The 23,150-nt window shown below is 38.1% G+C and overlaps 1 protein-coding gene across 6 annotated transcripts in view; it reads left to right on the plus strand.

Annotated features, from left to right (window-relative positions):
• Window positions 1–22,518, plus strand: part of msi (RNA-binding protein musashi) — a 139,427-nt gene extending 116,909 nt beyond the window's left edge. For all 6 annotated transcript variants that reach the window (XM_087405983.1, XM_087405991.1, XM_087405978.1 and 3 more), the window contains one exon: window positions 1,548–22,518. In XM_087405983.1, coding sequence (XP_087262109.1) covers window positions 1,548–2,447 — 900 coding nt within the window. In that variant the 3' untranslated portion in view covers window positions 2,448–22,518. The remainder of the gene's footprint in view (window positions 1–1,547) is intronic.
• Window positions 22,519–23,150: the final 632 nt, after the last annotated feature.

A 23,150-nucleotide genomic window follows, 5' to 3' on the forward strand; every position in this document is an offset into this window, starting at 1 on the left:
CACGCGCGCGCGCGCGCGTGTGTGTATATGTGTGTGTGTGTGTGTGTGTGTGTGTGTGTGTGTGTGTGTGTGTATTTAATTCACCAGCTGTCAAGCTAATAACGAAAGTTGTTCATTTCTCGCGTTTTCATCGGTCACGTTCTGATAATATTTCAAAGCCGCATTAATTAAGAGTATGCGTGCAATAGTATCTTTTAATTTAAACTTGTGAGAAATTAATTTTTTCTAATCTCTTTTCTTAATTTAACGTTTCTAAATTTATTCAATACTCTTCTATATCCTAATGCATCGTGTATGTACAATTTATATGATTTATAGAAATCTATTTTCAGAAATAATTTTTATTGATTGAATGTTTTGTTGATAATGTCATGGATATGATTAAATTTGTATTATTCAATTTACGGTGAGAACAGCCTCGTATATTGCCCACGCGTTTCCAAATCGCGTTCATGCCGCGCCTGTTGATTTGCCGGTAACGGTTTTCGGCTCGACCCCGATTCTCGGTGCTTCGCGGGGGGTCAGCCGCGAAAATGCCGCGAGAGAAAGGAGTTTACCTCGACAGGATTCGATGCACCAAGCAATCTCTCCTTCCACTTTTGCACGAAACTATATACCGTAGTAGACCGTAGTAGATGAGAAGTTGTACTAATCGGTGTAATTAATTGCTGATAAAGTATCAAGAGAAGTAGATTGTATTAGGTATATTATTAATCGCATTAATCGCATTATATATTAAAAGAAGGTGGGAGAGGCAGAGTTGTCGTTTTTTTTTCTTCTTTTGTCGGATTTGCAGGCGGTAAATGTCGAATGCGGGTGTAATATCGGATATTTCGCGAACGAGAATGGGTGGGACAGACGTAATGTTTATATATATTATATATATATATATATATATATATATATATATATATATATTAGTAGCTCCTTAACGTTCGTAATGGATTTGAGTCTTATCGCAGTCTTTGTTTCACGTAACATTAGAATGTTTGTCTTAAACATTGGCTTGGACAGTCTTGCATGCAAATGGTAGTTTTGGTAGCACTAGTTAACCGTTTATAACAAAAGCTACGAGAAATCACCGAAAGCAGGATTTATTAAAGATTAGGATAATTTCATAATCACAGAGTATTCTTATATTCCGAATCGAACCCGCAATGTTAGGGAGAAGACGAATTTCGAATCAGTTTTCAGGTGACAGATTTGAGCAGGTTAGAAGTGAACAGTAATTTTATGAAAATCGTGTGGTACTTATTTTACTCGCAATAATCGACAAATTACAATCAGCTTTGTCCCAACGCGTGAAAAGTTTCCATAATCATGAAACACGAGCGGTACTAAACATTTAGCGGTCTTGCGATAATTGAACGAAGTGCGAATAAAAACTTGAATAAAAACTTGATCCCTCGATCAAGTCGGGAAAAATGAGTCGGATGTCGGAGCGTTCGATTGCGAGAGCGAAAAAGAAAAGAGTCGCAAGAAAAGAGGGAGACACGCAATAGACGGTCCATGTGCATCGTGCCGGTTCTCGGCTTGTTCGGTTACAGCGTAGCCGCGGTTTCGGCTTCATCACATTCGCCGAGCCCGGTAGCGTCGACAAAGTCCTCAAGTGTCCCATCCACACCCTGGATGGCAAGAAGATTGATCCGAAGCACGCGACGCCGAAGAATCGCGCGAAACAGGCCAATCGCACTAAGAAGATCTTCGTGGGTGGTGTCAGTCAGGACACCAGCAGCGACGAGGTCAAGGCCTACTTCAATCAATTTGGGAAGGTGGAGGAGACGGTGATGCTGATGGATCAACAAACGAAACGTCATCGCGGCTTCGGCTTCGTCACCTTCGAGAACGAGGATGTGGTGGATCGCGTGTGCGAGATACACTTCCATACGATCAAGAACAAGAAGGTCGAATGTAAGAAGGCGCAGCCGAAGGAGGCGGTGCAACCGGGCGCGCTAGCGCTCGGTAAGCGGGTAGTGCTCGGTGCTCTAGGTGTGCGGCTCGCGCCGCAACCGCCGCTGCCGGTCGCGGCGGCGGCGGCCTCGCAGTTGGTAGCCGCGCAGGCACAAGCGGCGCAGGTGCAGGCGGCTGCGGCCGCGGCGGCGGCCGCGCAGGTGCAGAACGCGGTCGCGGGATACGGTAAACTGTTCGCCACCAGTGGCTATCCTCTCTCGGCATATCGGTACGCGCCCTATCCGATACCGGCCGCAGCGGTCGCCGCGGCGGCTGCTGCGGCGGCACCCACCGCCCCGACGGCACCGGCGCCAACACCAGGTGCCGCCGCGGCCGCTGCCGCTGCCGCGGCGGCGGCGTCCTCGCCCGCTGCGGCCGCGGCCGCCGCCGCGGCGCCCGGCAATCCCTATCAGGGCTACTCGCTCACCAACGTCGACATGTCAAGCTTCCAGGGCGTCGATTGGGGATCCATGTATGGGATGGGGATGTACGTTTAAAGAGGGGATACGTATTACGTATATTATATCGCACGCGCTCCCGCTCTCTGATCTCTTGGACCCGACGACCGACTTCTCGGGGATCCTTCTCGGGGAAGTGATCATCTTCCCCGTGTACGATACGATATAATATTCGTTCTCCGAGGTTAATCGTGGCGCGAATCCGCCTTTCGATTTTTATTCGGGGATTTAGTCCAGAGGGTGTCTCTGGAAATGGCCCACCGCTCGCGCTGCAAGTAATAACACTCGATATTCGACGAAGGAACGACTTTCGTTAATACTTCGTCGTTTTATCCATCGTTCTCTTATCTTCGAGAAACGATGCTGGGAGAGAAATGGATTCTTCGATACTTTCATCATGGAATGGCATCGTGGGAAGCAGATAAAGCGAAAGACTCCAGTGAAGAAGGTTAAAATTTCAATCGATTCGCGCTCGAGCGAAGAATGAGTAAAGATGAGAGCAAAGATTGCCACACACAAGAGGATCAACCATCTCCGACGTACGGAGATCCAGCGAATCAGGAACACACGCGAAGAGGGAGGACAGAGTCATCCGTGTAATCATACGTTACTTTCCCAATCGAATGAATTTTGCGTTTTAATTTTCATTATACGTTACTTAATTTATTTGTGAAGAGGCGAGATTAAGTATCTCATTATATGTACGTTAGTTCTTTCGAGTCCCTCGTCTTTCGTTTTTCGCGCGGGTTACATCATTTTTCACAATCACAAGTCATTGCGTTTCAGCACACTTTGGTTCCTATTTAGATTAACGCGTACGCATTAGAGTCAAAAGCGGCGTAAACGGAACCGCGTTTCATCCACGCGTTTCAGCCACGCCCATTACGTTAATCATCGATTAATTAACGCGATCCATTAGCGGCACTCGTTTCACTGCGTTCGCGGCAACCTCGAGCCTCCTGAGTGTTCCCGCAACGGCCGTTCTCTCGGCCATGAAGCAATAAAAGGAAGAAAATCGAGAAGCGGCGGACGCCGTGAACGATTCTACTCCACCAAGGGAGAGAGAGAGAGCACTAAATCGTTTCCCTTCTTATTTCCGTATTTCTTACTTTCCGTTATGCGTCCCTCTTTATTTTCTCATAATGTTTTATCACGTATAGTATATATGTATATTCGCTAACACCCCGATCGAATTGTCTCCGGATCAGGGATCAGCGGAAGCACGAACGCGATGCGTCGAATCAAAGTATGCGCTTTCATCGTTATGTCGCGGAAGAAAATGCCGTTTTCCTGATTACTGGCATTTTTTTTTTTTTTTATAAAAACCTTGCTGGTTTTTAATATAAAAAAAAAAAGCCGCGTTTATACCCTCAGCACGATTCAAATTGTATAGAGAAAGACTAGTACTAGGAAGACTAGGATCCGCGTCCGCAACGCCAAGTGCCAAACGATCGAACCGAAGGGAGACCCATCCACTTTCAGACGGCCAAGGGCGTAACTCCCAAGAAACGAGCTCTCCGAGCTTTCCCTATGATTCGCATTCCTTTTTTCCGGATTCAACCGGCAATTGGCTACGACCACAGCTTCATAACAAAAACGACGACGGACCCTTTTAGTCTCTCTTCATCGCATCGCCGTTGATGCTTCCGCTCGTCATTCTTGGCGGAGCCTCGCGTCTTTTCGCCTTTCCAGAGGCAACAGGTCAATATACACATTTAATTCACTTTGCGCGAGCGGATAGACTCTCCCGATATTACATACGTACGACATACACGAGCAACAATACGAGGGACACATACATAACTATATATAAAATGTATAGGTACATATATACATATGGTAAACACGTATATACACATACATATACATATATATATATATATATATATTTTTCTTCAAATAATGGAAGACAATATTTCTCCGCTCTCCACCGCGTTAAATAAGAATAAGACTATAGCGATTACACATGTGTAATTCGAGTAATTCGAAAATCGCGTTAACCTTTAAGCAAGACTTTTAGCGACTTGCGATATGTAATCCGCGTACGAGAAGTCGCGCGTATAGCTGTTAAGACTAATTGACAGTATCACACCCGCGATACACGCCGCACGCGATTGGCGTAACGTAATGAGCTCCTAAGAGAGTAAAAGATGGCGAGTTCGCGAGTTTTATTTAAGTTAGGCTTAAGCGGGTAGCATTACTGATAGCGCATATAGATATTTATGTGAGAGAGAGAGAGAGAGAGAGAGAGAGAGAGAGAGAGAGAGAGAGAGAGAGAGAGAGAGAGAGAGAAGCGAGTAACAATAAGGAAAGAGGGCCGATAGGACGGCCTCAACATGCGCGCGAAGAGAGAGAGAGAGAGAGAGAGAGAGAGAGAGAGAGAGAGAGAGAGAGAATGTGAGACAGATACTTAAGAGATATTATTACGCATCTTTATAAAATATATTTAAGAGTTCGTGCGACTGCGTCTGCGAGAAATGGGAACCCAAGATTGAGATTAGCTCACGTAACTCAAGCGATAAATTAGATTTAAGTCTTTAAACTGCGTAAATAAGAAATTTGTGAGAAGTATTATAAAAAATATTCGTTAAGGAATTTGTGAGAGAAATGAATATTTAATTTATATGTATTCACTTGTAGAATACGCCCCGAGATCGACTCGACGGCGGCGAGTATTTAATTGGTGATATTTTTGCGAGAATTATTGTTTGCTTGCCCGATTTCTGTAAAAAAAAAAAAAAAGAAAGAAAGAAAGAATGCGTGTAATTAGTTTCTTTTAAATCGATATTTCTCGCCATTTTTCCTTACTTTCATTATTAAATTATTTGTCAAAGTATTATATTGGGTCATTTAAAAAGTATCCGCGGTTTTTTTCATTCAAAAATTGACCAAAAACCGCGGACTACTTTTTAAATGACCTAATATATTATATAATAGCAATGTTGGAAACTATCATTTCTCATTTTAGTCTATAGTCTCAAGCATTTTCGAATTGTTCAATGCGACCGTATGATATCGTCGCGAGATATTCACTTAATTTATTTTCTTTACTTTCTATTGTCTTTCCTTTTATTTCATTATTATTAATAGTTCGTTGTTAAGTGTTAAGTGCGATTGTATGCGTCAATTTGTCGCCCAAATGATCTCATGTCGACCGATGCCGACGAATTTCGAATATCCGCAACGAATCTCAACGGTCTCTTTTGATCGGAAAAAAAGGATCGCCGTCGGCGAGGACGAACGCGGGACGTTCCTTGATGAGGAAATCACGTGAGAGATATGAAGAATTCGAGCAATAAGCGATTGACTCAAACTTTTAACTGCGCTCTAGATTATTACGAGTATTACAAAACGTCGCGGTGGCGCCTGTTCACGCGCGCGTATAATCAATATAAAAGGATAATCTTAGACATATACACAAACGAATACTCGATGCGAAAGGATTTGGATAATAATATACTTGTCGAAACGAACATTAGAGCATCTTAGGAGAGCGAGAGAAGGATCGAGCGATGAGATGAGGGTTCAGAAGGAATTCCGATTCTTCTGGACACACAAGTAATATTCTCTAGTGATATACTATATACTTTAATATACATATAAATATATATATATAAACAAAACAAATATAATTATATACATACACCGTGACGCGTTAAGGATAACAAAAACTCGCGAGTGATATTTACGACATATTAAGGGGATATTACAAAAGTAGGAGTGAATGTAGAAGAAAGAGAAAGAAACGTGACAAACGGTGACGAAGGTGGTAGATGATCGACGAAACGCGACGGAGTGAGCGAGGATCAGCTGAGAGGCTGATACGTCTCGTTCCAATTCCGGTTCTCGGCGACTCTGCGTACTCGTACGCCAATAATGTGAGGAATGGACGCGTACTTAACGAGTCCCTCCCGTTTCGAACAACCCCGCAATATCAGTGTCGTACCCTGGCTCTCGTTCCTGCTTCGCCATCGATCCATCTACCTCTCTTCAGCTTCCTCTCTACTCCTTCTATCTCTCTTTCTCTCTCAGGAAGTTTACACGTGAAAAAGGAAATGAAATTAATTAGGACCGAGAATATCCGTTTGTGTATCGTAGTATTTTCTCGACAGCATTTCACGCTGGAAAAAGTGATTTGTGATTATAATTGCATGATAAAATAATTATGGTTTGAAGTTCCATTTTTATAGTTATTACTGCTATAATGTTAGTAATAATTATATTTATAATTCCATATACTAAAAAGGGTGTATATAGTTGTCTCTGAAAATGACTGTAAAATTATAATTGCTTTCGGAGACAATCAGTCATTTTACCATACAATTGTAATCACAAATAGCAAATATTTTTTTTCTCAGTGTGCAAAGCGAAGGGTAGAAAGAGAGAGAAACAGAGAGACGCACTGTTCGCGAGTTGTTCCGGAGGGAGGTGCTTTTCGAGCCAAATTGGTATTGTCGGAGCGTCTCGATGCCTTCCCGATGTATTTATTTTCAAAGTTGCCTTCTAGAAGAGCGCAGAAATCCTGAGACAGGCGCTCACAACGAGCGCCCGACGATACCGTTTCATGCTTTCTGGCGAAATCTTAGCTACAGTCCACTTGATGCTACTTTGATTGATCAATCAAAAAATGCTTTAAAGCAGTTTTCAATTGATCAATTAGTAAAATTGTTTCTTCTGATTAGTCAATCAAATGTTTCCAAGTATTTTTAGCATCAAATGGACTGCTGCTAAGATTTAAGATCCCTTTTTGGAACGCAGAGAATCGGGGATTGGAACTGGCATAGGTTTCGGTAGGTTCAATTTTCGACATGGAAGATCCCTTTCCATCTCATTCCACCTCTTCCCAATCATGAATGTATGTCGAAATTACTCACAGTTCCTCGGCCATCGAAATTTGATCTTGCCGAAGTTTCTCGACTGCTCTTTCACTCCCCGATTGATAATAGAATACTTCGCCTAGTTTCTATACGTTCTATATACGGGTCGAAACAAGCCTCAATCGTCTTGGGGAAGCGAATTCTCCGGGCGGATCGTCGTCGAGACTGCAAATCGGGATTATCATACGTGTCTCGGAAATTCGGCGATGTACGATCCGGGATTAACGGCGCGCGGTTGTAGTGTACTCCTCTCGGTTTGAGACGAAGGAGCGGGAAAATTTCACATGGAATTTCAGCAATAAATTTAGCGGTACAGAGAGCGGGTCGTTTATCCGCGTCGTAAAGCGTCGCTTGACGTTTTTCTCTGAACTCAATCATTTCAGAAATGTCTTATCGCAATGTCGTGTATCGCCCCGACAAGAGACGTGACGATTTTACCGAGTTACTCTCTGTAACGATTTTGCAATCTCTCTAGCGGAACGTTATGAGCTGTAATGGGAAACTTTTAATCCGGCTCGATATCACCTTGAATCACTCGGAAGAAAGCAGAGTATTATCACACGAAATACATTGTCAATTCGTTACGCGATATACGAAACTTTCGTTGCATTCCGAATATGCAATTTGTATATTAAATTATAATTACATGATCGATTTATAATCAAGATGTAGTCTAATCCATTATAGCCCAAACGTATAATTATCGCGTATTGTAATGTTGTTGAGCTGTAACGAAGTTATGGGCTTTAGATACGAGATTGATAATAGCTTAAGTAATATTAATCCTTTATAGGGCAAAAGAAAGGTCGAGTATGATTTTTGAAAAATTAATTAATATAAAGTTCTATTAACATTAAATTCTATCGCGTAATACTTTTTATTATTTTTCGTATTTTTTTTTTTTTTTTTCGTTTTTTTAATTATTAGATGTATAGATAATAAAATGATGTAAATTGAAATGAAATGAAATTATGTTGATGCCCTACAAAGGGTTGAAAAATTACGGTCGCTGATAATTTTTTATCTTGTAGAGCCGTTTATTTCCAAACTCGGTAGAACTTTGCAATTTTGCAAAATCGTGAAATCGTCACCGTCAACAACAGAAAAAAGTACCACGATATTCGAACGGCGAGAATCGACATCGATATTGGATGATCGAGCCTCGCCTTGTCTGATGTTTATCTAATATCTGCTCAGTGACAAAAAGATAACATGTCGTCATCGTCGAGAAATATGTCACCACGGCGAAAGCCGTCTCTCTTTCCCGATCAGCAGGTCCTCCTTCCTTCTCCCTTTAATCTCTCCTAGTTTGTCCCAGTTCCATAAACCCCTTAGTATATACATATATATATATATATATATTTATATTTGTATCTCAGTCTGATAATTATGTATCTTATATTGCGAATGTTGATATAGTAATTATTAGCGTAGCTGGTATTTTTTGATGAGCGCTAACCACCACTAGTTGTGTATGAAACGTAGGTGAAGCATGCTGATTGAAATATCTCTCCTCCTACATAATATTGTTATCCAACCCATTTTTTTAATCCTCCGAACCTCTTCCCGCCCGTCTTCCGCTTTTCTTATTACGGTTCGCTTGCGATTCCGCTTTCCCATCGACACGAACGTCATTGCTCGAGCATTCAAGGAAGATATAAGGAATAAAATAGAAAGAGATGATAAGGAACTCTGACTGCCAGTTTACCGCGCTGGTGTACGCTTTCGGTATTCGAGCTTCACAATCCTTTAACGATTTCCCGTCGTTGCGCTACTTTATCGATGAATCGCGTTCTTCCCTCTGCACGATCAAGTCTTCTCGTTTAATCACGATCGTTGTACATCGCGATTACGGCAATTCCGTAAGCAATAGAATATTACGAACGAACGTTCTTAATTCCATTTATTTTCCGCTTAGAATTTTCTCATTCGGGATTTACTCGGTCAACATCGCTCGATGTTGTTGACAAGAACCGATGCTCTCCCCGCGATTAGCGATCTTTTTATTTCCGCCCCTCGACCACCCCCATTCTGTCTAATTTCTTAATTTCTCCCTTCGATCCTTAACCACTTCCACCTGATTGTGAGAAACGTTCAGACGAGAAACACTCGCGAGCGAAAACTATCGTTTCGGATTTCTTATGAAAGATTAATAATGATACGGGAAAAAAGTTAAAAAATTTAAAGGAGAAGAGAGAGAGAGAGAGAGAGAGAGAGAGAGAGAGAGAGAGAGAGAGAGAGAAAGAGAGCGTGAGAGAGGGAGAGAGGACAGGAACCGAACTGCGTATACATATGATAGTACACACCCAGAGAGCTCCTCCCAGAACGACTAATTGCGTAAGCGCTGATACTCGAATCGTATTACTGTTACTATTACTCATTATCATTATTATCGCCATTATCATTATTATTATTACTATTTGATGATAATTATTATTACGCATCAGCATCATTATTATGCTTGTCATTACTTATCGTTATTATTATTATTAGCTTACATAAATGCAAGACACACTCATATTACGTTATACTGTGACACGCTTAACTATTATGCGCGAGCGTGCGCATCGCGCGCGTGTGTGTGTGTGTACGTCCGCGAATCGCAGTTTTTCGCAAACGTCCCTCTCGCGTCCGATAAAAAGCCTTTCTTTCATCTTTCTTTCCCCCGTGTCTTTTCTTATTATTCGTTATTACATTCCTATAGTGTGCCAGCCACGTACGTGCCATAAAGGGGATAATTGATAGATCGAAGCCTATTAATAGATGCGCCGCGACGCGCGTAACCGATCTAATTACCGATTGCTTCCTGAAAAGAAAAGGAGAGAGGGGAAAAAAGAAGTGGCATCGCGGAAAGATCCGAAGGGGGGGGGCACACGAGAGGGTGATTCGCCATGTAAAGTCGCGAGGTAGGGAACGATCGATGAACGGGGGATTCATACATGACGCGCACACCCTTTTCCTCTCTTTTCCTTTTATCCCGTCGCCGAGATCGCGACTCGAAATTCGAGATGTTTGCTTTCCCGATCGTCTCGGTTTTTTCTTTTTTGCTTTTTTTCTCTTTCTGGATCGGTTTATAGTCGTCAGTGACACATGGAAGTCGATGTAAACGCGACGTACGATTCTCCAATTTAATTCGCGTTTCTGTTTTTTTCCCCCTGCTTTTTCGTTTCTCTTTCCACTTTGGTTATTTCACTTGTTTTGACTTTTCCTGGCACGTCTCGTTCCGAGGAAAAAGGAAAACGCCGACGGATCATCCAGCGACGATTTTCATATTTGCGTTAGAGCACGCGCGCGATGAACACGCGTGTACCAACAAAAAATACACACCCATACAGACATACAGACAAGCACGGACATACATACATACACACATACATACACGTATTATACACACGCGCGTAACATACAAGGCAGGAAAATATACGATATTAACGCAAGAGTACGCTCGATGGCGCACACCAAGAACAACAACACACGAACGAAAACGTAACGTAAAAATAGTATAGGTTGATGCCTAGAAAAATTGCCAATAAAGTAGTCGTTTAAAACTTGTAGCTAACCTCTATTTGTGTATATCTTTCCTTTATGTATTTTCTCACTCAGCCCTTCCCTTGCCCTCTACATACATACATACATACATATATATATATATATTATATATATATATATAGAGATCTTTCCAGGAATTCTCGGTCCACCATCTACGATCCATCTCTCGTTTATTTATTATTGACAAACCTCGTATGTCCTGCCTAACTTGTTGGCAAAAAGTAATTACGTTGGTGCTGTATATACTTGATTATCCTATCTACTTATTGTGTACGTTTATTTGTTCCTTCCTACTATTTTCTTAGTTAATATATATATGTATACATAGTTACGTCTTTTATATATTACATACATGTATATTATGTATGCTATATTTACACTATATACATAATATATATTATATATGTAATATATTAATACATGTATATATTATATCTATATTATAATATATTATTATAATAGGAATAATATATTAAATAATATATATATATACTTAAATATTTATATCACATATTATAATATGTTTTATGTATATATACATAATATAGAAGACGTATATATGTAGCGTACTTATGTACATCGTACAATCGGCCTTCTTTTTACTGCTCCTCTAGTAATAATAATCATTGTTCTGACTTCTTATCACTAACGCTCGACCAAGCGTCTGTGTTTTGCGCCCCGGTAGAACACGCGGCGTCGCGCGCCCCGCGGAGGTGGCAACTCGCTAATTGGCAAATTAATATTAAATTGTAATTAGTCTCGTTAACCCCGCTGGGCGCTCGTTTCGAACCGCTCTCTGGTTGGTCCAAACTCTCATGGCTCATTCCGTTCTCATTGAAGGAGAAAATAAGATAAACATAATGAAAATTTCCAAAATCCGAAATTTCGTGACTGTAAGATCGTGACAATAGTTCACAATTTCGTAAAAATGAAAATTTATGTATGTCTAATGCTACAAAAGTGATTCTTTTCACGTACAAATGATAGCGGATTTGATAGCAAATTGTTCAGCATTTTGGTTTTCTTAAAAAAATTTATAGAATTTTATAGAAATTTGTAAAAATTTATAAATATAAATTACATTTTATATTTATAAATTATTAACAGTCATCGTAACATTATTATTAATTATTATTGTAACAATTTCCAAAAATTCTTTACAATATCTCGTATAAAATTATAATTCTCATTGAAATAAAATTTTTTTAATGAATTGTGCAGAACTTTTTACGTCAAAAAATTTATGTTATCTTATTTGTTTGATTCATGCTGCGATTGTAACCAATATTCTGCTACTAAAATAATAATAATATTTAAATTTGTTTGATTCTTAATGACGATATCAAATTTATTTAATCGTACTGAATTTATCACCTCGCGGAGATAATAAATATTTATTTATATTTCTTGGACTATCGTCGAGGTTGTCTCGGATTTTTGATCGATTCGACTTCACCTCTCGAGTTTGTACTCCTCGAATATATAAGAAAAATCGAAAACCTGCGCGGATCTCGTAAAGAAAAATATTACATTTACTTCGGTAACGCCGGCCGACTTCCAACTTCAGTATCACTTGTTGCTCTATTTGCTACTTCTTGTGTAAAGAGGATTACTGACGTGCATGCTATACAGCATGTCCCAAAACTGGGTGTCTCTCAAGGCTTTTTTTCCTTGGCATTGAAGCATCCTTTATCGTTACTTTTCAACGTTATGTATTTTCGAATAAAGATTTTGTAAAACTTTACGCCAGATTAACTATATGATTCTGTTATATTTCTCCTCCAGTGAAGTTCAATTCATTAAAAGTCATTTATTTTTAATAATTGTTGGAATTGTTTAGAAGTTGGAAATATCGTATCTCTGCTTTTCGAGTCTTAAATCGCGTTTAAAGAATTTTTAGAGCTCTTTCTATTAATAAGAAAGATGTTCAGTAATTTTAGAATATTCTGCACAAATCGATGATAATGAAATTACTCGATTATGAGGGGAATCACAGAACGATTAAAGAAGAAAGAGAGCCGGGACAGAAAAAGAGAATTCGAAATCATTTCCATGTCCGTTTTGGCCAACCAGAGAAAATAGCGCGCATTTTTTCTCTAGATAGCCATCTTGATGATTATGTCTCCTGTTCCCTCTATCATCCCTGACGCTTCTTAAGTGGTTTAAAACAGTCGGCGAATTTGTTGTAGCGCATGCATCTTAGCTAGACCACCTCTGGCGCACTTTAACCGGCAAGTAAGAGTATATCTCGACGTATTTAATTGACACTTCCTCCTTCCTCACTATTTCCTTAATCCCCGCATTGAAATGACACAGTTAACACTTGTTCATTTCAATAAAATTGATATCGATTAAGAGAAAAGAAACCCTTTTCTGAGAAACGATATAGCTGCAAACAGGCATTATCATTATTTCATTAAATAATATTCATTAAAATCTTGCAAGATATTGTTGATAACGAAAAAGAATTAAAAGTCATAATACACAGTGCGTTAATATTTAAATTGACATACATATGATTGCTTGTATATGATCGCAAAAATGGATAAAATCCTATAATTATGTAATCGCCAAGAATAAAGAGCTAATAAAACTTCAATGGAAAATAAATCGAGCCGGAAAATGTATGTATAATAAGCACTGAATTGAAATTTTAGAAAAGTGAGTGAATTAATAAACTTACTTTCGTTAGAAAAAATAACATAATACGATTACATAATACTATTACTGTTAATTTTGTACATTTGATATAAGCATATAGAACAATACAGTAATAATTTGCTTTTATGCCAGCAGCTATATGCGTCCCTCATATTGTTCTCTGTCCTAGTTTTTGTACCTTTTGTCTCTTCCCTTCCCTCTATTTTTCTCCCTAAACGTGTATCCAATTTCCTCTCTTAACTAGTACAGATAATACATATCCATAGCCGGACAACATAGCGCGTAAAGTTTTGCTACTTTATATCGAAGTAGATATGTGTTCTACTAGCTTTTGGAGGCGCGTAGGCGTATTTTTCGTCGTGTAAAAATGAAACCACATCTTATCCCATCCCGAAAAAAAAAAATCACCGATCCTACCTACGCTCGATCAAAAAAAAAGCGTCTTTAACGATGAGCGCCTTTCTCTTCCTCACGTTTGACGAAGGATTTAATTTATTTAGTCTCGGTGTAAATTCCTCGAAAATTTCTTTACTTCTCGCACGGACGCGTATTATTTTTTACGTTCAACGTAGTAAAGTATTTATCGTATTGTATTTCTGAGAGGAATAAGGCCTGTGAGGCAAAAACTTTTTCTTTTTCACGCGGTAAGAACAGCCATTTACGCTGGAAATTACAATAGTCTGATCTTTATAACGGCAAGATCGAAAAGAACAGCGGATATAAATGATTCATATCCGACAAGAGGATGATGAATCCGCCCATCGGTAAAACGTGTTTCGCCGATACGAGCGTGTCGGCTCCATCACAGCACGGAGAAAGAATTTCCAAGTCCTGAGTATCGTTTTATGGAACGCAGAGAGAATCCGAATTGTTTTCCGAAAATGCAAAAGAAAATTAATTTACAATCGCGAAGTGGCTGCGTTTCTTTTCGCCTATCGCCCTTCACGCGGGTACTCGGTGTCTTCCGGTAACCAATATCAGATACGATATATTGTATATCAGAGAACGTAACGTACGTATATATATCGTTTTGCCTTTGAAAAAGAGTGATCTCACGCGTACATCGTGACGCGATCTCGTCAATCTTGTTAATCGTAAGTAGAGCAACTAGCGAAGAAAGAGAGAGAGAGAGAGAGAGAACAAGAGTAATTAGCCGAACCGAGGTACTCTAAATAGATCGTATAGCGAATTTTTTACACACCCGTGTCGGTGACGCGATGATACGCGCCTACTCTTTGTCACTTTTTCCCCTCCCCGCGTATGAGAGGGGAGGTTTACGGACATACGAGAGCTAAGAATATTCTCGCTAAATGTGATAGTAGAGTGAGAGAGAGTCTATCTTCCGGCAGACGTTGTAGAAGCAATAAAAAGCGAGCCGAAGGCAGCGAGCCGAGGATTAAAGCGTAACTAAAGCGAATGCTTTACTCGTACGCTCATCCCTCACCAACCCCGACTCGCTTCTTCATCCCCGAAGGAAAACAAAGAAATGAAAAAAAAAAAAAAGATCTTTTATTCGCCGAAAAGGCGCTCGAAGAATCGATAAGGCGACTATTACTCCTCCACGATCCCCTCCACTTCCTCATATGATTTTTCGGTGGTGTACCCGGAGAAATAAACGAAAGTATATACACCACCCCTTCCCTCTTTCGAAACCCCCCGCGATCAACGGTCCTTTCCAATTGCTTTCTCCGTGCGATCAACCTCAGAGCCCCCACCCTCCGAAATCCATTCCTAACGATTGTAACGATCGATTTTTGACATAACCCGAGTGCCTTAATCCGATCTCTATGCCCATCTTGCTCTCCACGTGTAACGAAAGAAAAGAAATGGAAGGGAAAGCCCTGGGACGCCCGCGATTTAGACGCATATTAATTTCTATAGGCAGTAGAATTGAGTGTCGATTGCTAGAGAGAACGTGAGAATACAAGGCTGGCGAACCGAGACGGCTGTTCCGAGGAACGATGCACACGGCGAAACCAGGTAAGATTTTTTTTATTCTTTTCCTCCCCTTCCTTTTTTTTTTCTTCAGTTTTTTCTTACTTCGATATTACCCTTGTAGAGCTACATCGAGCTGGTGTTTTTCAATCGGAATGTTTTTCCCGTGGTCTACAATTGGAATCGAGATTACTTTCGAATAGCCTTTAAGAGTCCGCATTTTAAAGATGTAGATTTTAATCCTAATAGTATCCAGTGAACTCTGATATTTTTCTTCGACTACGTGAAAAATTGTTTATAACAAATATTTTTTTCTCAATCTTATATAATCTTATTCCTTGCATTTTGACCTTAAAAAGAAACCATTCAAAAAATTATGTCAACTTTAAAGATACCATTAATTTAAATTACACCCTACATTTGCGAATAGCAATTAAGGAAATAAATACCGATTAAGATAAAAACGATTTGAGAAAAATAAATTTTCTTTCCATAAACAAAATGAACGGCTGAGTTTAATGCTTCAATTTAACGCTTTACATCCCGAAACGTACGACGAATTACGATCCATCTGCTTCGGTGAAGAGTTTTTGAACAGTTTGGGAACAGTTTGAAAAACACCGTGCTCGAACATTACGGAACTAATGTGTTTGGAGTACTGAAAGCATCGCATCCGTCAGAAACGCGACAGACGTCGCCCGGGGCATTTTATGCTCCCAGTTTCATAGGTATAGATTAACCTTTGGTATTACCAATTTGCTGAAAGCACACTTTACATCAGCATAATTACCTGACACAATCGTACACGAACATATATATTGTCTCGAACATATCGAAAATATACAAAATATATCTACCATAAATATATACCGTTTTGTAAAGGTAAAATAGAGAATTACAATTTTGTTATAGTATACAGTAATGATATCTAGCAATATCTAGCACTTAGCGCTTCGATGTGAGACGAATAGTGTCGTATCCTCGAAAGTTGTAGGGACGGATGCGATGCACGCGGGCCTCTTACATAGCGAGCATTGGTGTTATCGAATAACAATATCGTTTCCAGTGTACCTTATTCCTCGCTGTTAACACTGAAGAAAAGACGTATCACGTATTGTATAGTAAATGTCGCTCGTAGTACTAGCGATAGAGAATCATCGATGGTGTAGGCGTAGTTATGTGCATAATTGCGACTTTTGGAGTAATCTTGAGCAGAGTCGGTCTCGAAAGTAGTCGGAAAGCCGGGGAGTGATTCGGGAAACTGGATCGAACGTCGCGAAGATTTTCACGGGAAATGTTCACGTGAAAATTCCTTACCAAAGAAGAGTCTTATTGTGATAGATACGCGGAGATCTCAAAGCAAAACGTATTATAGAAGCGTGTCAATTTACAAAATATGATACGGTTCTGACTTTTTCGATTCCGATTCTGGACATTACATTATTGACTGAAACTCAGCGTGGAGACGATTGCGTTTCGATTGTGGCTTTGAAAAGAGGAAGACGTATCGGGGAACGCTTGAAAATTGCAATTCAATTTCAAAATCTCGCGTTGTAGCATTCTTGGTAGTTGCCTTTATGTGATTCAGTAGAAAAAAAAAACGGCATTAAATGTCAATCAAAATGATACGTTTACAACTCCTTTTTTGCACTATTTATTGCACCTCCGATATAGGACTCGTCGAGGTGTTTGACAATTTTGTGATTCATATGACGATGTCGATGGAAACGTATCGTTGCCACGGCGTGTCTACTATTATAAAATATATCAATATCGGGGCTAACTCGTTGACGAGAAAATGCCTGTATCGAGGCTACACAACGAGGATGCGCCCGTGCATGTGTAACGATTTGTACATACTAACATATTTCTGAGCGGCTGTCTCGCGTTCGCGATGGATTCTCAATGGAAATGATCAACCTTGTTCTTGCTGCGTCAAAGTCTGATCGGAAAAATATTCCCTGGGAAAAAAGCGTTTTTGCACGAGGAAAAAAAGGAAAGTTTTGCTAAAGTAAGCTAAACATAGAGAGACACAAAATTATTATTATTATTATTATTATTAGACAGATCAAAAAATTATTGGTGATGATAACCCTGCTACGAGTTTGGACATTCTAGCAATCTATTTGAGCATTCATGATATAATTATTTAGGTGGTCCAATAAAATTGCTTTCAGATTTATATCTAATTAAATTTTTAGACATTTCCGCTTTTCCCATGTAAAAATACAATAGATCTAGATTATTTGTATTCGTCGTTCCTTTAATTTCTATCAATATTATGTTTTATTACACGAGATTATAACTAAACTACGTTATTTCGAGTATTTCTTTGTCAAATATTAATAACAAGAATAATAACGTAATAATGAATAATTTATAGAAATCTATACGTACCGAAAGCCCAACTATACCGATATGTCATAATTAATCTTATCGTGACGCGAGACAACCGTGTTATAAGAGGCAGTGAGGCCTTACGTAATCGCATGTGTGATTTAAATAAATATATTATCATTGAATATCTGTAATGATTCGTCGTTATTGCTGTCATCCAACATCACTGTCACCAATCATCTTCATTATTATTCTCATCATCATCATCATTACTATCACATTTAGTAGCAAGTGAGATTGTTGAAAAAAAAATCGAATTTTAAAGTCTCGCGTGAAAAACGTGGTGCACTCACACATCGATTTTTACACGGGTGATATGTGTATCGGATGTAATTCAATTTGAAAAAAAAAAAAAAACATTCGCTCTCTTCCAAGAAGATAATTTTCATTGAACCCTCGTATCGAATAATCTAATATTATATCGAATAATGTAATATAGTATATTATATCCTCGACCGATAACCACATTTGATCGCGTAACGTTTATATGCTTTGCGCTCAACGTGTAATTAAAAAATTTGTTGAAAAAAATCGAAAACCCTCGTGTACGATATTAATAGCGTGTTAATTTTCATATTAATCGTACTGGGCGAAATCCGCGGTTAAAGCTCGCGAAAATTATATTATCAAGCGTGATGGTAATCTTCAAATCCTGCTGTTAACGAGTCACCCTGTAAGAACGATGCGCGATTCAAGAATTTTGCGTTTTATTTCGACGAGATATACACGAAAACGTTTCGGCTAGGAGGCCGCGAGACCGACGAAGACGTATTGTCGCAGACACGACAATAAAGAGAGCAAAAAAAAAAGAGAAAGAGCAAACCAGAAACGATTGTGCATTGTATTCATTTAAAAAGTATCCGCGGTTTTTTTCATTCAAAAATTGAACAAAAAACCGCGGATACTTTTTAAATGACCTATAAACACGACAGCGTGCACCATGACTGCTCTTTTACTTTTCGAGTGACTTTTTCGAAATGGGACCCACGCGTTTTTCATAGCGCTTTTTTAAAGCCGAACACGCGCGTCGTGGCGGCGTCTTGTTCTTCCAATACGTATATATTATATCTACACACGTATACAAATACACGACATTGACACATATACATTACGTACACACAATTATATTTATAAAAATAAATATATATATATATATATATAATATATAGATATATATTATTTAAAAAAAACTAATCTATATACACATATATATATATATATAATATATATATATATATACCAAACTATATCTACTTTTATGCGTATATAACAGTTGTATGATTAATAACGGCGAAAAGGACGAGCGTGCGCTAGAATGTAGACATAGATTTCACAAAGGGACAATTCAATTTCTCGATTTTTCATACTGGGTGAGAAAGTGTCACCCTGAATCGTTTTGTTACGCGACGCTTTGCCAACGAGTTGACATTGTGCTGCTTTGTTCTTTTCATATAATTATCTCAGTGACAACAAGCATATTCCATGTATTAACGAATCAATAAGACTTAAATTACTATTTCAGAAGCGTGCAATATTTTATTTGTCGTTCTTAGAGAAATTATTGAATATATTTGAGAAATATTATATATATTTGAATATTATTTAACAAAATTGTATTTCGAAATTATTTATTTTATATTGAGAAATATGATTTTTTTTTTTTAAAGCAATTCATTTTCGAAATAGCTTATATATTTTGTTCTGCAAGATGTATCTTAATAATATAAATCAAGATAATTGCCGATTAAAACGACATAAACTTACAACATGACAATATAATCGCAAGTATTCGTGAATATTTATGTCACGAGTATCATTGAATATTTACAACTTAGCATTTTGCATATCGATATATATCGGAAAACAAACGTATTGTAGATTTCGAAGTGAAATATGTACATTTTAATTAACGGAGTAACAGTGGTCACGCATGTCACTTAATTGACGAAGCGTCGTGCGCAGTGAATTTTAATAATGCTGCAACACACGGTAATTTTCATTAAAACTATAATTTTTGGAATACTCATTTGTCTACTCAATCTGAGTAAGACACAACGTGATATATTTTACAAAAGTATATAGTTTTTTTCAACACGATAAATATTCAACTTTGACTTCGAAGTTGATTTTTGAAAACAATGATTTTAAAAACATTCAATTCTGAGAACAAGCGATAAATTCCAAAATATAATTTTCTAGTATGTAACTCATGAGTAATTAATTATCTTTCGTAAAAAGCTTTCATAAAATCAAATGAAATTACAGAAGAGTTGTTTGCAAAATTATATGCATGATATAATAAATAATGTCTTTTGTCATTATTTTATAGTGTACGTTTAGTTTGTTATTATTTTACTAAATATAATTACAATTTAGGTTGCCATAAACTGCATTAACATCTCGTGCACGGGCACAAGTTTCAATAAATATTTCTTAAACCTGTTATAATTTATGCGTATCGACATCAATTGTCATAATTTTCGACGCATTGTATTTGTTAATAAAAAAATGAAGAAAATTTTTATACTTGAGATATCAGTTTACGCTCACCTAAATTATAACTATATTTTTTATTACAGGCAAATTTTTAAATAGAAATTAACATAGAAATCGTCTCGATATTTCTGTAAATTCCATAAAATAGATTTTTTTCTTTCACGATTTCTTTACTTTATAATCGTAGATTTCATATCGTGAGTTACATATGAGATATTTTATTAAATTTTATACAACGATGTTAACATTTATATCAAATGTGAAGTATCAGTGCGACTCGTCGCACGACAATATTCGGAAATCAAAAAATGGGGTCTTCCAAGAAAAAAATAAAAGAATACTCGTGTGTATTCTTCCGCACGACAAGAACGACTTTACGTTGATTCTATCGCACCGCCTTATAACTTCCACATGTTGAAATTCGTACGTGATGAGCATGATAGAGAAGCATTATTCTTTTATATAGTTCACACTGTAAATACTCTTTTCTCTATGAGACAATGTAAATATTTTCCTCTTGAAATATTAAACGATATTTATTGAAGATGAGTGAATCAGTGAGAAAGAAAGAGAGAGAGAGAGAGAGAGAGAGAGAGAGAGAGCACGTCAGTGACTTTATTAATTTCATAAGGCATTACGAAACGTGATAAGTAGTAGTTGGTACCGAATCTTGTGATCGGCTTTCGACCTGCTGCTATTCGCTACGTCAATTTTCTTCCTTTCTATTCAGTTCGTCAAAATATCGAATAATTATATTACGACACGTTTTAAGAAATGGTCCTTAAGAGATCAACAGTCAGCTATATATATATATATAACGAAAGTGAAACGAAAACAATGAGTTAGGTCGATCGACCTTCACATACGTGTCGTACCATGACAGCGTGATGACAGGTGATGACCGGGGTAAGATTCGCTCTTCGAAAATCCTTCGTCGTGAGAAAAACGCGACGCGAATGTCGATTATATTTCCACGGGGACCGCCTTTCTTTCGGCGTTTTTCTCATCTCTTCGGGGAGGAAGAAAAAGGTGAAGAATACGGATTTGTGTGTTCATGTTTTTTTTTTGTCCGACGAGAGACATTTCGAAGATCGGATTTAGCCTCGGCCCCTAGCGTATATATACGTAGCTTGGTAGCAATATATCTTACGTGATAATTGAAAAGCTCGACTTCATCATTAAGTATCATTAGCTCTATGCGAGACATGTAATCTGTTATTGATCAAACACAGCCACCAAACATATTCTTCCATATATTTATTATACGTCACTGATTATTATTATCATTATTATTGTTCGACGATCGTCGTCACACGTCCGATATCATTTTAATATCGATTTGAAAAGATCGTTTCGAAAGAAAAAATGTGAAAACGAGGATATTGAAAAGTCGTGGTATCGAACGATCACGACGATCGCACGCGACGTAGTTAGTTATTTAATTATTTATTCATTCGTTTGTGGGAGAATCTATTCCGTAGTGTAAGTCAATTGTGCACTTTGTGCAGGAAGACAAAGTTGAGATTGATATTTCTGTATTTTCCCGTATATAATTCCTTTCAGAGAAACTTCGATATAGCGCCCACTCTTTCGCTCATTCTGTTCCACTGACAATGATTTCATTATTTTCCTTTCGCGAATTTCGCCACGTGTTCGTCAAAATGCGATCGATGCAAAAGTAATGATGGACGGAGTATTGATCCGCATGGTACTAACTACACTCGTTTTATTTCAAATCCTTTTAAGCGTTCGAGATGCCTCTTAAGGATCTCTTAAGTAATACATCTTCACCGAGCTAATAAACGCTGATAAAACGATTATAGAAAAATGATAAGATCATTGCCAGTAGAAAAAAATCCAAATTCCAACACGTATACATCCATACACACGTACACACACGTACACAATTAGAATAGAATTAGTTAGTTAGACAACCGACTAGTAAAGATCTAGTAGTAATCACGTAAATAATTTGGTTATCCGTATATATAGATGGGTAAGCGCAAAAGACGGTAATTTAGATTTAAGCGGCAGTAGGATAATAATAGGAGGCAAACACCGTGCAAGAGAGAAAGAGAAAGACAGAATTGTGAGAAAGAGAATAATTACCAACGTATTTACTACAGGTAAACACTGGTTACACACTGTACCTGTTGTTGTTGAAAATCATTAAAAATACTCTTATTCCATGCTAATTGCTTTTACTAAAACTTTGTTCCTTCCCCTCTCACCGTTATCCGTATCTATAAGTGATTGTCCTATAATTGATCAAACGTAATTGATCGGAACCGGATCGCGAAATACACGCAAATGTGTACCAACTGAAATTATTTCTCAAATAGTCTTGGAAAAGATTTAGTGCAAATTATTAGCTACTGTTTGAAGCTTCTTCTTGGTAGAAAATAAAAGAGTAACGTAAACGACTTCTGCAATAGTTAGGTAACAAATAATTAACAAGTTTGTGTAAACTCAGCGATAAATGGCAATCGAGTTGAAGTTGTTTTAATGTGTTTACTGATTGTAATTAATACTAGAAACCAACTGCTCTTTAGCTTAAGCTTTTAGTGTTTAAAGTGTTTCACATTTAATGGCTTAGAGTTAATAAGCTTTTAAAGCTTTCTTGGATTGTGCAAGCGCTACGCGCGAGTATAAACATTAAGTACTGAAAGAAAAGTTTCTATTATTTGTGACTATAATTATATGATATCATAATTATTAGGTGCGCAACTAAGTTCTCGCTGTTATTTTGATTGCATTTTCATCAAAATAACAGCGAGAACTTAGTTGCGCACCTAATAATGATTATTATGCTATAATTAATAGCGCT

Source organism: Acromyrmex echinatior, chromosome 1 (assembly GCF_024713525.1).
Source record: "Acromyrmex echinatior isolate Ae372 chromosome 1, ASM2471352v2, whole genome shotgun sequence".
Lineage (NCBI taxonomy): Eukaryota > Metazoa > Arthropoda > Insecta > Hymenoptera > Formicidae > Acromyrmex > Acromyrmex echinatior.